Source organism: Anomaloglossus baeobatrachus, chromosome 1 (assembly GCF_048569485.1).
Source record: "Anomaloglossus baeobatrachus isolate aAnoBae1 chromosome 1, aAnoBae1.hap1, whole genome shotgun sequence".
In the NCBI taxonomy this organism is placed as follows: Eukaryota; Metazoa; Chordata; class Amphibia; order Anura; family Aromobatidae; genus Anomaloglossus; species Anomaloglossus baeobatrachus.
This window is the reverse complement of record NC_134353.1, coordinates 650856294-650873574: the sequence shown is the minus strand read 5'-3', so window position 1 is coordinate 650873574 and position 17281 is coordinate 650856294. Positions and strand designations below refer to the sequence as shown.

At 43.7% G+C, this 17281-nt stretch overlaps 1 protein-coding gene across 1 annotated transcript; it reads right to left on the bottom strand.

Annotated features, from left to right (window-relative positions):
• Positions 1-2014: 2014 nt before the first annotated feature.
• LOC142247432 (olfactory receptor 6F1-like) lies at positions 2015-2992 on the bottom strand. Its single transcript, XM_075319967.1, has one exon. The coding sequence runs from the start codon at positions 2990-2992 to the stop codon at positions 2015-2017; it is 978 nt and encodes a 325-aa protein (XP_075176082.1).
• Positions 2993-17281: the final 14289 nt, after the last annotated feature.

The window sequence follows — 17281 nt, the reverse complement described above, 5'->3', positions numbered from 1 at the left end:
ACTCTTAGTTCCCGCTGTTGCGTAATTACATGTTTCTTATATAAATTCCTAAGTGGATTATGATTTTTGTATACTAGGTCTGTCTAATAGAATTGCAACTAACATGCTCATTAATGTATTTCTGTATTATTTATTCTATTCAGATCTATTTTGAGAAAGGCTCAATTAGCCGAAAACGTTTATGAAAAATTTGCATGAAACATCTGCATATTGCTAAATCAAAAATTGGAGTTTTTCTCCGAATAAAAATTATTTTGAGCACTAATAAATTTCAAATTGTTTGGTGTGCCAGGGTTATATTTATAGATTATCAATCTTTTTCTCTGAGCACCCACACCGATAGTGAGCCAGATGAACCTGTTTTCATTCATGGACATTTATGGTTTGATTTCTTTCACTGCGTGGTGAGAAATTCATGTCAATAGCACCTTTAGAAATATATTTACTTAAAAAAGTAGGGCAGGTGAGTGCATGTGAAGCTGGTGTAGCGATAATTTTCGCTACGCCAGCTATCACAAGATATCATACCTGCGACGGGGGCGGGGACTATCGCGTGCGACATAGCAGCATCGGCTTGCGATGTCGCAACGTGCAAAGCCCGCCTAAGATTCCATTGACTTCTGTCATGGTTATTATATTTAAAGCATAACTGTTATTTCAGATGACTTTTTAGAATAAGCAGTCATGTGGAATAACACTATATTAGGCCGTTGTATGACTATATTCTAAATCCTTTTTCATACTCTCTTTCTACTTTCAGTTGTCTCAGAGCCAGTGGATGAAGAATCGCTGCCATGATGTCTCTGATACACACAGACATGAGGAATTTCTGCTCTCCAACCTCTAGGAAGCCCATGTTCAGAGGAAGCAGACGGGTGGAAATTATGTAGTACAACTTAGCAGTGTACATGTGAAGCCAGCTCTTGGATGAAATGAAAAACTTATTAGAAAGAAAAATATTTTTGATACTGTGATCGATTGCCTGCTCACGTGATTGGGGACACTCACTTGGCTGCATTTCCGAGGTAACACAGGAACACAGTCTTAAAATCCAAACGGTTTATTAAAAAAACACCATAAACCGCTTCTCCAAACAAAATCACAAATACAGACGGATTTCAAGTCCGTTGAACTCACAGTACTCCTGCTCAGTTCAGATATCCTTGATCTGAGTGGAGCTCTCTCAGCATCCACTCACTTACGTGTGAAGCCAACCCTCTGCTCCTTCAGACGGGTTCCTTCCAGAGGTTTCAGACCTCTCTGAGGTAAACAGCCTCTCTTCCCTCAGAAGCTGTTCCTCATGCAGTGCTTCTCATACACTGCTCCACACACACTCCATGTGCCAAACAAGCTAATTAAGACTTGTGTCAGACACACCCATAGGCAGGGGTATGTGGATGGCCAGTCCCACCCATCTCTTAGCCATCCGTAATCCTGGCCCATTTAAAACTATAGAAAATGTCTGGGGCACTACAAGTACCAGAAAGAACTCCCAGGATCACACCACTTCCGTGGTACATACCTGTCATTCACAATATAACTGGTTGCCTTGTCACAATACTATCTTTGTATGTCATGACAGCTAGCAGGTAACATAGATATAGCAATTTCTATGAGAGTAGGTTGTATACAGACAGCTTGAAATCCTTTTGCATTACTGCCCCTGCCTTTTTCTACAATTACTTCTTACATCTGACATATACAGTATGTATGCTGCATGGACAATTGGCCTTTATACAAATATTTCTGATATGCAATAAATATTTCTGCTTAAGGTTATATTAACATATTTTTAAAATAAATTTTGGGACTGAAAAAATATATCAAGTGTCTGAATACAATAAGTCCTTTGCCAGGTACAATTTCGGCAACCCTCCATTCAGATTTAACTAATCTGCTAAATGTGAATTTACCCATAGAAATATCTACGATATGGGTGGAGGGCAAATATTGTTTTAGAAAGTTTCAATAAATGAGGTCAATTGTTTTGATGAAAAATGTAATCGGTGTTCTTCTAATTAAAGCATACATTATTAATAGATTTACATAATTTTTGGTGTGTTCTTTTCATTGCCTTCTTGAATTCTTTGTTCCTAAGACTATATATAAGGGGATTTAGAAGTGGAGTGATTACAGAATAAAACAAAGATATGATTTTGTCTTTGTCTGAGAAGTATGAGGCTGCTGGGCGAACATACATGAAGATAACAGTTCCATAGAATATTATGACCACTGTAAGGTGGGCTGCACATGTGGAGAAGGCCTTCTGGCGACCATAACTGGATGTAATTTGGAGTATAGTCTTAATGATGTAAGAATAAGAGATTGTTATAAATGTCAATGACATGAGCACAACTACCCAAGCGAATGAAAAGAACACTGTTTCACTGATGGATGTGTCAGAACAGGAAAGTTTTACCAGAGGAACATAATCACAGAAGAAATGATCAATGACGTTGGGTCCACAGAAATTCAGCAAGGCTGTTGGGATAGTCAATGTCCAACCAGTAAAGAAGCCACTCATCCAGGAGCCAATGGCTAAGTAAAGGCAAATCTGACTATTCATCATTGTTGCATATTGTAAAGGGAAACAGATTGCAAGATATCGGTCATAGGCCATAACAGTTAGTAAAAAGAATTCTGTAGGACCTACAGAGAACACAAAGCAAAGTTGGGAGAGACAACCAGAACGTGAAATGACCTTGTTTTGCGTGATCAGATAGCTAAGTGTTTTAGGAATGACGGCTGTTGAACACCAGGTATCCAGTACCGCAAAGTTACTAAGGAAAAAATACATAGGGATATGAAGATGAGCATTTAGGCTGACTACTGTGATTATGAGAAGATTGGCCAGGACTGTTAGGATATAAAGAACCAAAAAGACAGAAAAGTAAAACAGCTGCATATCAAAAGTGCCCGGAAATCCTAGAAAAATGAAGAATGTAACTTCAGTTTCATTCTGATGCCAAACAGTGTTTTCAAAAGCACCCATCTGTGAAAAGAACAGTGAGATAGTTTAGATAACATATCTATCAATGACACCTTTCTTATTGCTACTTGATCCCGCATTTTCCCACTTTGTCTTTAATCTGTATTAGTGTGCGGTTCCACTGCGATCGCATCACAGGTGCAGAGAAGAGGGAGTGAAAACTTTCTCCTCATCTCCTCCGCTGCCTGTCTCTGCGTATATCCCACTGCACTCGGATTACATGCCAGTGCAGTGCGAGGTTTCACACAATCCCATAGACTTCCATGGGGGTGCGTGAGCAGAGAATCCCTGCCCCATATTTTTGTACTAGAGTGAGAGCAATCCACTTTTTTATCGGATTGCACTTGCCCGTGCAAAACGCAAGTGTAACCGAACCCTGAAAGACATTTTATCACCAGGTTTTTGCTGCCCATCTGAGAGTAATGTAAAGTAGGGACGACAAAGACCCTGTTTCCAGAGCTGGGAGAATTGGATTATTTGCTGGGCTTCTTGCTGTAGTCCTCTCAAGTTTCTGATATGCTTCTGATATGTATTGTTCGATTGTCTGCCCTCCAACACTGAGGAAAATCATCTAATAACACAAACCTGTGAGTGGGAAAAGTATTAGCAAACAATGTGAAGGTGACATTAGATTCTGGTGTTGTCAATCAAGTGTAAGTGGGTAACCTTTGTTTATATAAAGTGTAGATGTATCGAAATTTGATCTTCACAAAACAGTTGTGTAAACATATCCCAGCATGAACAATAGAAATGTATGAGGACCATAGAAAACACTTGATGCTCAGACTGGAAAACTTGACAAAACCATTTGCAAAATGTTTGGATTCCACTAATCAATGTGTTGAATTGTGTATAAATAGTAGTAATTAAAGACCAATATTACACTAACCTAGAGAGGTCTAACCCCAAGGATTACTCCAAAAGCACAAAAGGTGTATAATTGATTATGAGGTCACAAAGGAACCCACGGTAACCTCTAAGCAACTTAAGGTCCTTCTCACATTAGCTAATGTTAATATTCAGGAGTCTACCATCAGGGGCAGTGAGATAGTAGATAGTTAAGAATAGTGGGAGGAGTTAGATATATTATACTCAAGGATAGACCATAGACAAGACAGTAGAGTTAAGTCAAGAAAAGTTGTGTGCAAGCCTGCTGAACACCAGAGGCCTAGAGAAGGGTTGGTTGTGGCAAGGCCCCAAACCTGTATTAGGCTATGTGCGCACTAGAAAAGGAATTTTTCTCAAGAAAATTTCTTGAGAAACTTCTGGGAGTTGAAGATTACCGCACCTGCGGTAAAAAAACGCACCAAAACCACGGGAAAAATGCATGCGTTTTTGCCGCGGTTTTGCCACGGTTTTTCCGCAGGTTTGTCCCTGCGTTTTTTTATGCTGTAACTGCAATAAATAATATAGATAATAGATAATCGATAGATAGATAGACAGACAGATAATGAATAGAGGGAAAGATGGATAGATGAATAGATAGAGAGATAGATAGATAATAGATTAGAAACACATATATAATGTCCCACCCCCTTGCATATTAGGCTGGCACTCTTTAGTGACTTTCATGTGGCACTAAAAGGTGCTTAGTCTTGTATTTAGCCAAAAAATAAATAATTAAAAAAAAATGACGTGAGGTCCCACATATCTTTTGTAGCCAGCTAGGGTAAAGTAGACGGCTGCAGCCTGCAAACCACAGCTGGCAGCTTCACCTTGGCTGGTAATCCAAAACAGAGGGCACCCCACGCTGTTATTTTACATTAAATAAATAATTTAAAACAAAAAATGTGGGGTCCCCCCCAAATTGGATCACCAGCCAAGGTAAAGCGGACAGCTGTGGTCTGATATTCTCAGACTAGAGAGGTCCACCATTATTAGACACTCCCCAGCCTAAAAATAGCAGGCCACAGCTGCCCCAGAAGTAGCGCATCCATTAGACGTGCCATTCCTGGCACTTTGCCCCAACTACTCCATTGCCCTGGTGCGGTGGCAAACGGGGTAATATATAGGGTTGATGCCAGATGTGTAATGTCACCTGGCATCAAGCCCTGGGGTTAGTGATGTCACGCGTCTATCAGATACCCGACATCACGAACCCAGTCAGAAATAAAAAAAAAAACGAAAAAAGTTTTATTTGAAAAAACACTCCCCAAAACATTCCCTCTTTCACCAATTTATTGAAAAGAACAATTAATTCCAGGTCCGGCGTAATCCAATAAGGGGGTCCCACCACGATCCATACCATAGTCACTGTCCCAGTCAATGAAGAGCAGAATGTTCCCCACTGGCTGGGAGAGCAGTGCAGTGACCTGAGCTAACATCAATAGGTCAGCCCAGGACACTGCAGGGGATGACGAGCGCTGCCATCAGAAGGTTAGATGAGATCATTACCTGCAGTGATGATCTCCTGCTTTCCTGCCGTCAGCGCTGTCACTGCCTTCTATGCCCGCCCTGTTCTCAGCAGTATCGCGAGAGCCTGTGACGTCACCGCTAGTAACAGTCTCGGGCCGCCCACGAGAGGGGCATATAAGGCAGTGACAGCGGTGACGTAAGTATGGCAGGAGATCATCACAGCAGGTAATGATCTCATCTACCCTCCTTACAGCAGCGCTTGTCATCCCCGCGGCTGCCAGCACTGCAGGGTGAGAAGCTGCTGATACTGCAGGGCGGGCAGACACTGACACAGCTGTGCAGGCAGCCGCGGGGCTGGAGCGGGACACAGACTGCACGGGCACCCGACGGAGGTCACACGGAAGTGCTTCCGTGCGGCGTCCAGGGAGTGTGATGTGTGTGTGTTTACTCTGCTCCGCTTCCTCTTCCTGTCATGATGACATCACTGCCCTGCAAAACGCAGGGTAGTGATGAACATTACCGCAGGTAAACCGCGGCTATACCGAGGCTATACCACACATTATTTGCTACCTGCGGTATACCCGCGGTATTTCGCAATTACATTACAGTGAATGGAATGAAATACCGCAGGTACCTGCAGAAAAGAAGTGACATGCACATTTTCTCAAGAAATTTTCTCAAGAAATTCTGCAGAAAGAATTTTCTTGAGAAAAAAAATGCAGTGTGCCCACAGCTATTTTTTTCCCCATTGGTTTTGCTGGGAAATGTCTGCAGAAAGATTACAAACAGAGCTGGGAGAATTGGATTATTTGCTGGGCTTCTTGCTGTAGTCCTCTCAAGTTTCTGATATGCTTCTGATATGTATTGTTCGATTGTCTGCCCTCCAACACTGAGGAAAATGATCTAATAACACAAACCTGTGAGTGGGAAAAGTATTAGCAAACAATGTGAAGGTGACATTAGATTCTGGTGTTGTCAATCAAGTGTAAGTGGGTAACCTTTGTTTATATAAAGTGTAGATGTATCGAAATTTGATCTTCACAAAACAGTTGTGTAAACATATCCCAGCATGAACAATGGAAATGTATGAGGACCATAGAAAACACTTGATGCTCAGACTGGAAAACTTGACAAAACCATTTGCAAAATGTTTGGATTCCACTAATCAATGTGTTGAATTGTGTATAAATAGTAGTAATTAAAGACCAATATTACACTAACCTAGAGAGGTCTAACCCCAAGGATTACTCCAAAAGCACAGAAGGTGTATAATTGATTATGAGGTCACAAAGGAACCCACGGTAACCTCTAAGCAACTTAAGGTCCTTCTCACATTAGCTAATGTTAATATTCAGGAGTCTACCATCAAGAGTACACTGAACAATGGTGCACAGGACAAGATTGCAAGAATATAATTTGCCAAAAAACATCTGTACAAAGCCAGAACACTTTTGGAACAATATTTTGTTGATGGATAAAAGCAATATAAAGCTTTTTAATTTAAATGAGTAGTGTTATGTTAGGAAAAAGAAAAAACACTGCATTACAGCATTAAAAACCTTATACCATCTCTGAAATGTGGTGATGGTAGTATCATTGTTTGGGCCTGTTATACAGAATCTTGCCATCATTGATGGAACAATACATTTTGAGATAAATAAGGGACTTCTAAAGTAAAATGTCAAGACATCTGTCCATGAACTGAAATTGAAGGAAATGTGGGCCATGCAACAAAACAATGACCAGAAGCGCACAAGTTATTCCACAAAAGAATGGATAAATAGATTTAAAGTTTTGGAATGGCCAAGTCAAAGTCCTGACCTTAATCCACAAATGTTGTGGAAGGACCTAAAGCAAGCAGTTTATGGAAGATAAATTCATTTAGATTGGTCAGATGACATCAGAGTTCTCAACTCAACAATAGAGAAAGAAAATGAACAAATACTATAATCGGTAATGTTTGTCCAAATGCAGCAGTGAAAAATATGAATTTAGTAGTCTACAAATAAAATAGAGATTCAATTGATAGTGCTATACAGAAATAGGAGATGTACTAACAGCAACAGGCTCAGTGTGATTGATCAGTGAATGACATATTACAATATTTTTTCTTCACACACTAGAAGGCATCAGCAAGTCAGCCCAATATTTTGCACAGAAAAATAATCTAAAATCAGTGTCAGTCACAGATGGTGACCTTACCTGTCAAAACTGACTAAACTAATATTTTGCATTTCGTGTGCAATCTTTCTTTTGAAAGAGAGAACAATTTGCATAAAAAGCCCAAAGAATTTGTTTCCACACTCATAATATTTAATAAATCTGCCCAGCACTATGTAGGTTCACCATACTATATAGTGTGGGTAGGGAGAAAATATGGTGTGTCATTGTGGGGTGCACTTACAAAGTCCTGCACATCTAGCTATTCTATCCTAGATAATAAGCATTGCCAGCTCTATTTAGATACTCCACAGAGAATCTTCTCAGCCTATGCACGCTTAGTTCATTTATGTGCAAATATGGTGTGTGAACCTGGCAATTTTATACCTCTACACATCTACACACCAATATAAGATGTATTATAGTATAACTCCAATTTTGGCTATGCTCAGTCTACATTACCTTTATCATCCGTCTTTATGGTCATTTGAATGCATGGTAGGTCCTTTCATTTTACTACTGTTTGACATTTAATAGACCAACACACAGAGCATGTTAGCTACCTCCATTCTCTCCCCCAGCTGTCTAATAGTGAAGCACCATTGCAATGTTATAAATATATATATATATATAAAAAATATATATATACGGTATATATATATATATATCTACACATACACACACACCACACACACACATACAGTATATATATTATATATATATATATATATATATATATATATATATATATATATATATATATATATATAAAAAAATATCTAAACATATATGTCTACATGACATTGATGGCCTATTTTTTTTAATAGAATTGAAAAGTGAAAGCATTGAAATGAGGTGGAAAATAGGAGGTATACCTTATGTTGTCTGGTTGCTAACATATACAGAGAGTAGTATGCAGGAAACCTTAGAGAAGATTCTTATTTAAATACTTGTATCTTATCTAAGCTGAACCTCTGTAGGTCCAATTAACCAGAAGCATGAGCTTGGGGATACATAGTAAATCCCATATGCATTTATGTGGAATTAATTTGTTTGTGCCTATAAAAAAAAGATTATTCCAATGTGCCTTCTACAGAAAGATTATAATAGCCTAAATGTGATATTTTATATTCTAAAATTACTTTCTAACAACTTAATAAAATGACAGACTCTGGATTTATGTAAGCCAGGAAAAATAAAGCCTAATCAGTGGTCCTACCTAAAATATAAATACTCAATCCATATAAAAAGACAAACAACAAAGTGACAAAATAAAACTAACAAGATGGAATAGGCAAAACCTTCAATAGTACTTTAAATGTTTTTGTACACATTTGACAATTTGCCTAAAAAAAAGGAATATGTACAGTCTAAATCTTCCAACAAATATTCTAAGTTTCACCCCGGGTCATCAGGGAGCATGCTGTTAGGCGAGAACAAGACTGATATGAAGACTGTAACCAACAGGGAATGCTAATGAGTTTATATGTAAATTAAGTGGCAACTATGTAAAGCTGGATGTAAAATTAATCTTTGGGAAGGGGGGCGTGGCCTGGCTATGGAGGAGTAGAGATGCGACCTGCTCTACTCCTGCCTAAGGTCTGACTCAAGACCAGGCCTAAAGGCCCATTTGTAATCCCAATCTTCACCAATGCCAGCAAGCAGGAGATAATAAACTAGAATGGGGACATAAATACCAGGAAGGGCAAAGGATGGGGACATATATACCAGGAGGATGACATATTTACCATGAGCATATTATACAAAGGAGCAATTTCTATGTGTGTGTGTGTGTGTGTGGGGAAATAGTATACAGAGGGGTATTATGTGTGGGTCGATAAATAGAGGGGCTGTTATGTGTCGGAGTCGACTACCTTCACGAGTCAGACTCTGGGTGCCCTTGGGTGCTTCTGCTTCCTCGCCTGAGATGCCCCCTGCAGTTACTACACCGCCAAGGCGCAAGTCTCAACATCTTGCTAACCCTCATGGCGTTCTGCTGGCTGCTCGGCTGCCAGATTCTAAGTGCAGTAATCAGATCACTGCGCATGGTCAGGCTGAAGGTACTCAGCCAGAGTCTAAGTCCCGAAATTGGGCCACTGAGCATGCTCATCTTATTTATGCTCTGCCCAAGGCAAAGTCCAGAAAACAAGCCACTGAGCATGCTCGGACTAAATCTGCTCTGTCTGAGACTAAGTACAGAAAACGGGCTACTGAGCATGTGCGTAACGTGGCATCATCTGACTGGCCGATGGACGTCAGCTGTTCTGATGACGTCAACTTTCTTGATGACGCAGCAGGCCTGGATTGGCCGGTGGATGAAACCCACACTGACTGGGTGTGAGTCTGTTTGGGGCAGTGCTTAGGTTATATAAGCACGCCACCGCCACCAACGCCGGACAGCGCGCAGTCGTCAACAAACCTCATGGTGTGTGGGTGTTATGCAGGGTCGCGTGTAATGCATATAGAATAGCGGTAATACGCTGGTTAAGCGTGCAATACACCATATACTGACATATTGCGTAAATTGCATCCTAGCCTGCTGCATATGCTGGTCAAGTGTACACCCCATACTGTTACTTCGCTTCAATTGTGTCCATGTATACAGTGTGCACTGGTTAAGCGTGTGATACTCCCTGTATACCGCGTGCGCTAGTTATGCGTATGATACTCTACACATAGACAGGTCGAGTGAAAAATATGCTTTCCTTTCCTAATACCAATATGTACTTTTGCTTGAATTTGCGTTCTTTCCTGTCTACTCTTTATTTTAATACGACAGCACAGGTTGTGATCTGTCGCTCTATCCTTTTTAGTTACTACTGATTTTCCTACTGCACTACCGTCTACTCTGTGTGAGGTTAACAGACTGAAGTACACTCATTTATTACTTTCCCTGCAACTGTTGTTGTCCGCTCTGCCCTCTGGGCTCTTAACTGCTATTTCCATCCTTAGCACAGTGGACCCCGGGTTGCGCTTAAGGCCCAGTCACACACAACGACTTACCAGTGATCCCGAAAACGATGCGACCTGATAGGGATCGCTGGTAAGTCGCTGGGAGGTCGCTGGTGAGATGTCACACAGTCAGACCTTACCAACGATGCAGGAATGATACAGGTCGCAGTAGCGACCTGTATAACGATCTCAGCAGTCACTGTTACCCTGTCACACAGCATCATACACAGTGATGCTTCCTGCCCAGCAGGACATTGCCTTTGAAGAAAATGGCCTGAACCATTCTGCAGCGACTAGCGATCTCACAGCAGGGGCCTGATCGCTGGTAGGTGTCACAAATAACAAAATCGCTAACGGGATCGCTACTGCGTCACAGAAACCGTGACTCAGCAGCGATCTCGCTAGCGATCTCGTTATGTGTAAGGGTACCTTTAGGATTCTATATCATTCCTTCTTAAGCCGCCAACCTCATAACAGGAGCAGTGTGTGTGGGAGGATATATGAATGAGATAATGACTTTTGGGTTTTCATTGACTGTAAGGGGTGCTTCACACATAGCGAGCTCACTGCCGAGATCGCTGCTGAGTCACGCTTTTTGTGACGCAGCAGTGACCTCATTAGCGATCTCGCTGTGTGTGACAATGAGCAGCGATCTGGCCCCTGCTGCGAGATCGCTGCTCGTTACACACAGCCCTGGTTCGTTTTCTTCAAAGCCGCTCTCCTGCTGTGACACACAGATCGCTGTGTGTGACAGCAAGAGAGCGACAAATGAAGCGAGCAGGGAGCAGGAGCCGGCGTCTGACAGCTGAGGTAAGCTGTATCCAAGATAAACATCGGGTAACCAAGGTGGTTACCCGATATTTACCTTAGTTACCAGCCTCTGCAGCTCTCACGCTGCCTGTGCTGCCGGCTCCGGCTCTCTGCACATGTAGCTGCTGTACACATCGGGTTAATTAACCCGATGTGTACAGCAGCTAGGAGAGCAAGGAGCCAGCGCTAAGCAGTGTGCGCGGCTCCCTGCTCTCTGCACATGTAGCTGCATTACACATCGGGTTAATTAACCCGATGTGTACTGTAGCTAGGAGAGCAAGGAGCCAGCGCTAAGCAGTGTGCGCGGCTCCCTGCTCTCTGCACATGTAGCTGCATTACACATCGGGTTAATTAACCCGATGTGTACTGTAGCTAGGAGAGCAAGGAGCCAGCGCTCAGTGTGCGCGGCTCCCTGCTCCCACTGGTAACTAATGTAAACATCGGGTAACCATACCCGATGTTTACCTTAGTTACCAGTCTCCGCAGCTTCCAGACGGCGGCTCCGTGCAAGCGCAGCGTCGCTTGCACGTCGCTGCTGGCTGGGGGCTGTTCACTGGTCGCTGGTGAGATCTGCCTGTTTGACAGCTCACCAGCGACCATGTAGCGATGCAGCAGCGATCCTGACCAGGTCAGATCGCTGGTCTGATCGCTGCTGCATCGCTAAGTGTGAAGGTACCCTAAGCCATAATCATTAACAGAAACAAACACTTGAAATAGATCACTCTGTTTATAACCAGCAGAGATAAAGCAGAAGCTGCAGGCTGCAAAGCTCAGCTGTACCTTGGCTGGACATAAAAAATATAGGGGATAGCTGTGAATTGACAGTGAGCCCTGGTATTTGTAATGGGTGGGCGTCTATCAGACACCCCCTTTACTTAACCAGTAGAAGTTAATAGAAAAAAAAGCACACACCCCGACTCTAGCACTCATTCACCAATTTATTTAAAAATTAAAACCTTTGAAGTTCCGCCGTAATCCACATGGCTCTTGCACTAGTTTCTGTGTGATCTGGCAGTAGTGCACAGTGGTGACTTTGTAAGGTGGTGCTGGGCTATGTAGGCCCCGCTTTGAAGAGGTCAATGGTTGCCACAAGACAATGATGTAAATAAAGTTTAATGTAAATGTGTTAATCCTTATTTTATGTACAGTATGTGGCCATCAAGTGGTCGGTTTTAGGTACTACTCCTTAGCAAGGTATTGGAGGTTGCTTAGTGACAGGGGCAGTGAGATAGTAGATAGTTAAGAATAATGGGAGGAGTTAGATATATTATACTCAAGCATAGACCATAGACAAGACAGTAGAGTTAAGTCAAGAAAAGTTGTGTGCAAGCCTGCTGAACACCAGAGGCCTAGAGAAGGGTTGGTTGTGGCAAGGCCCCAAACCTGTATTAGGCTATGTGCGCACTAGAAAAGGAATTTTTCTCAAGAAAATTTCTTGAGAAACTTCTGGGAGTTGAAGATTACCGCACCTGCGGTAAAAAAACGCACCAAAACCACGGGAAAAATGCATGCGTTTTTGCCGCGGTTTTGCCATGGTTTTTCCGCAGGTTTGTCCCTGCGTTTTTTTATGCTGTAACTGCAATAAATAATATAGATAATAGATAATCGATAGATAGATAGACAGACAGATAATGAATAGAGGGAAAGATGGATAGATGAATAGATAGAGAGATAGATAGATAATAGATGAGAAACACATATATAATGTCCCACCCCCTTGCATATTAGGCTGGCACTCTTTAGTGACTTTCATGTGGCACTAAAAGGTGCTTAGTCTTGTATTTAGCCAAAAAATAAATAATTAAAAAAAAATGACGTGAGGTCCCACATATCTTTTGTAGCCAGCTAGGGTAAAGTAGACGGCTGCAGCCTGCAAACCACAGCTGGCAGCTTCACCTTGGCTGGTAATCCAAAACAGAGGGCACCCCACGCTGTTATTTTACATTAAATAAATAATTTTAAACAAAAACGTGGGGTCCCCCCCAAATTGGATCACCAGCCAAGGTAAAGCGGACAGCTGTGGTCTGATATTCTCAGACTAGAGAGGTCCAGCATTATTAGACACTCCCCAGCCTAAAAATAGCAGGCCACAGCTGCCCCAGAAGTAGCGCATCCATTAGACGTGCCAATCCTGGCACTTTGCCCCAACTACTCCATTGCCCTGGTGCGGTGGCAAACGGGGTAATATATAGGGTTGATGCCAGATGTGTAATGTCACCTGGCATCAAGCCCTGGGGTTAGTGATGTCACACGTCTATCAGATACCCGACATCACGAACCCAGTCAGAAATAAAAAAAAAAAAACGAAAAAAGTTTTATTTGAAAAAACACTCCCCAAAACATTCCCTCTTTCACCAATTTATTGAAAAGAACAATTAATTCCAGGTCCGGCGTAATCCAATAAGGGGGTCCCACCACGATCCATACCATAGTCACTGTCCCAGTCAATGAAGAGCAGAATGTTCCCCACTGGCTGGGAGAGCAGTGCAGTGACCTGAGCTAACATCATGTAATACTTATATATGTTCTGAGGATTTCGATAGCGTAGGGCAATGACAATCAGAGACGAGTTCTTGGTACAAGATATTTTATAATATGTAACCACGGATACACAACGGAAAACACAGCAGTACAAATACACACAATACTTTCCCAAAACGGAGCGAAGGGAATTCCCGGGGCCACGCACCGGACTCCCCCAGGGAGACCACCAGAGCGAACCCCTATACAGGGACTGTCCGGCAATCACCCCGGAAGGCCTAAATGCGCAGCAGCCGGGACACAAGGGGCAAACGGTAAAAGTCCAGGAGTGTCTGTACGGGATGAATGTCCAGAGTGGTTACGAACCAGAGAGAACCGGGCAGAGTGCTAACCGAAGATGGCAGACGGAATCCGGGCACAACTTGAGAAACCGGGTAAGGTCCAGAGTCGGTCGGTAGTCTTTAGGAGGATCCAAAGGCTAACAGGATTAGCAGCAGCAAAGCAGGAGCACACAGCAAGCAGTATACTCAGGCACTGGACTAGGTTTAGAGGCGGCCTTTTAAGCAGCTGGACAGGAAGTAGGGCAACAGAACAGTAAACTCCATGTTAACTGAGGGCAAGCTTTTTCAACAGAGAACTGGAAAACCCGGAAACCTGACATTACTCCCCCCCCCAGAGACGGCCTCAGGACGGATCAGGACCTGGCTTGTCCGGGAAACGTCGATGAAACTGAGCAATCTTCCGGGGTGCCCGAATGTTACCCACCGGTTCCCAGGAATCGTCCTCGGGGGCGTACCCCTGCCAACGTACCAGATACTGAAGCCGACGACGATGGAGCCGGGAGTCAATAATGTCCTCAACCACGAACTGCTCCTCGCCGTCGACCATCACAGGCGGAGGAGGAGGCACAACACGACCATGAAACGTATTAGGGGAAACGGGTTTGAGGAGAGACACATGAAAGACCGGGTGTACCTTTAGATGGTGCGGTAACCGTAGCCGACAGGCCACAGGGCTCACGATCCCGGTGATCTTAAACGGACCGATGAATTTTTGACCCAGCTTCTGCGAAGGAACACCCAATCTCAGGTTTTTGGTGGATAACCATACAGAGTCCCCTACCTTGTACATGGGTGCCGGTTTCCGGTGAGTGTCTGCCGACCTCTTGTAACGCTCCTGGGCCGTAGCCACGGTGTCCTTTAGAACCTCCAGATTTTGTCGTATTTCTGTCAGTCCTCCACCGCTGGCACCGAAACCGCAACCGGTGACCTAGGCAAAATAGTCGGATGGTAACCCAGGTTAGCGAAAAAGGGCGTTACCTTAGTGGAGCTGCTCTGAGTGTTGTTGTAGGAGAACTCCGCCAACGGAAGCATCTTCAACCAATCGTCTTGGAGATGGCTGACATAACAGCGAAGGTATTGTTCCAGGGTTTGATTTGTCCGCTCGGTTTGCCCATTTGTCTGAGGATGGTATGCAGAAGACAAACAGACATCAATCTGGAGTGCCGTACAAAACCCCTTCCAGAATCTAGACGTGAACTGCACGCCCCGATCGGAGATGATCTCGTCTGGTACCCCATGCAATCGGAATACGTTCTGGATAACCAAATCCACTGTCTCTGCGGCTGAGGGAAGACCGGTACACGGAATGAAGTGAGCAGCTTTAGTCAATCGATCCACCACCACTAAAATGGTATTATGCCCGCCTGAGACTGGCAACTCCACAATAAAATCCATGGAGATAGACCCCCAAGGGCGAGATGGCACGGGTAACGGTTGGAGGAGTCCCGTAGGAGCCACACGAGGGACCTTGCACCGGGCACAAACCACACATGAGTGGACATAGTCCTTTACATCCTTTAAACAGGTAGGCCACCAGAAAAACCGGCTCAGAAATTCCTGCGTCTTCTGTACCCCCCTATGACCGGCCAACACGGAGTCATGAACCAACTTGAGAACCCGAAGTCTTACGGCCTCCGGGACATAAATGCGTCGCTCTCTCAACCACACACCATTCCGAAGAACAAGAGTTACATCATTCGGGGGGGCGGCAAGAAATACGTCACCATCATAGGCCAGCTTGATGTCCTTCCACAAGTCCTGGTCCTGGATTACTCCAACGAAATTGGCATCCGATAACACGGTCTGAGACGGGGTTCCAGGCACGGAGTCCACGGCGTGGATTCGGGACAAGGCATCGGCTTTCCCATTACGTGAACCTGGACGGTATGTAACGATAAAATTGAATTGGTTAAGAAATAGGCTCCAACGGGCTTGCCGTGGAGACAGGCACCTGGCAGACTTAAGAAATTCCAGATTACGATGATCCGTGAGTACTATCACTTGCTGTGCGGCTCCCTGTAAGTGGTGTCTCCACTCCTTGAAAGCGGAAATAATCGCCAATAATTCCTTGTCCGCAATGTCATAGTTCCTTTCTGCAGGGGACAACCGGCGGGAAAAGAAGGCACACGGATGCAAGAGACTCTTGTCCCCGGTCCTTTGAGAAAGAATGGCCCCTAATGCATAGTCGGAAGCGTCAACCTCCACGATAAAGGGAAGTGCGGGATTCGGATGTACCAATATTGGCGCTGAGGTAAAACATACCTTGAGACGATGGAATGCTTCCTGGGCGGACCACACAAACTTCTGTCCTTTTTTGGTTAACAGAGTGATGGGACGAACAATCTCTGAAAAGTTACGGATAAAGCGTCGGTAAAAGTTGGCAAAACCGACAAAGCGTTGTACCTCTTTGATGTTTCCCGGTTCCGGCCAGTCGAGAATGGCTTGTATCTTGCTAGATTCCATGTTCAGTCCCTGAGGAGAGATGACATAACCTAAGAATTGTATTTGTGAGCAGTGGAACTCGCATTTCTCCAGTTTAATGTACAGATGGTTTTCCCTCAGACGGGTAAGTACGGTCTTAACGTGCTCCTGGTGTTCCTGTAAAGAATCAGAAAAGATTAGGATATCGTCCAGATAGATCACCATGAATTGGTCCATGATATCCCTAAAAATATCGTTAACTAGATGTTGAAATGCCGCGGGAGCGTTACAAAGTCCAAAAGGCATCACTAGGTACTCAAAATGTCCGTACCGACATCGGAACGCGGTCTTCCACTCGTCTCCGGGACGTATACGAAGCAGATTATATGCCCCACGGAGGTCTAATTTGGTGAATATTTTTGCCTGTTGGACCCTCTCCAATAGCTCAGGAATCAACGGTAACGGATACCGGTTCCGGATGGTTATCTTATTCAGTTCCCGATAGTCAATACAGGGTCTCAGAGTCCCCTCCTTCTTTTTCACGAAAAAGATGGGTGCCCCTGCGGGTGAGGTAGACGGACGAATAAATCCCTTGGCTAGGCTTTCATCAATATACTCTTTTAGTGCTTCTAGCTCAGGTGCCGCCAACGGGTAGACATGACCAAACGGAATCTCCACCCCTGGGAGTAAGTCTATGGGGCAATCATACGGTCTATGCGGGGGAAGCCGATCAGCTTTTCTTTTGTCGCATATATCAGCGAAGTCACGGTAA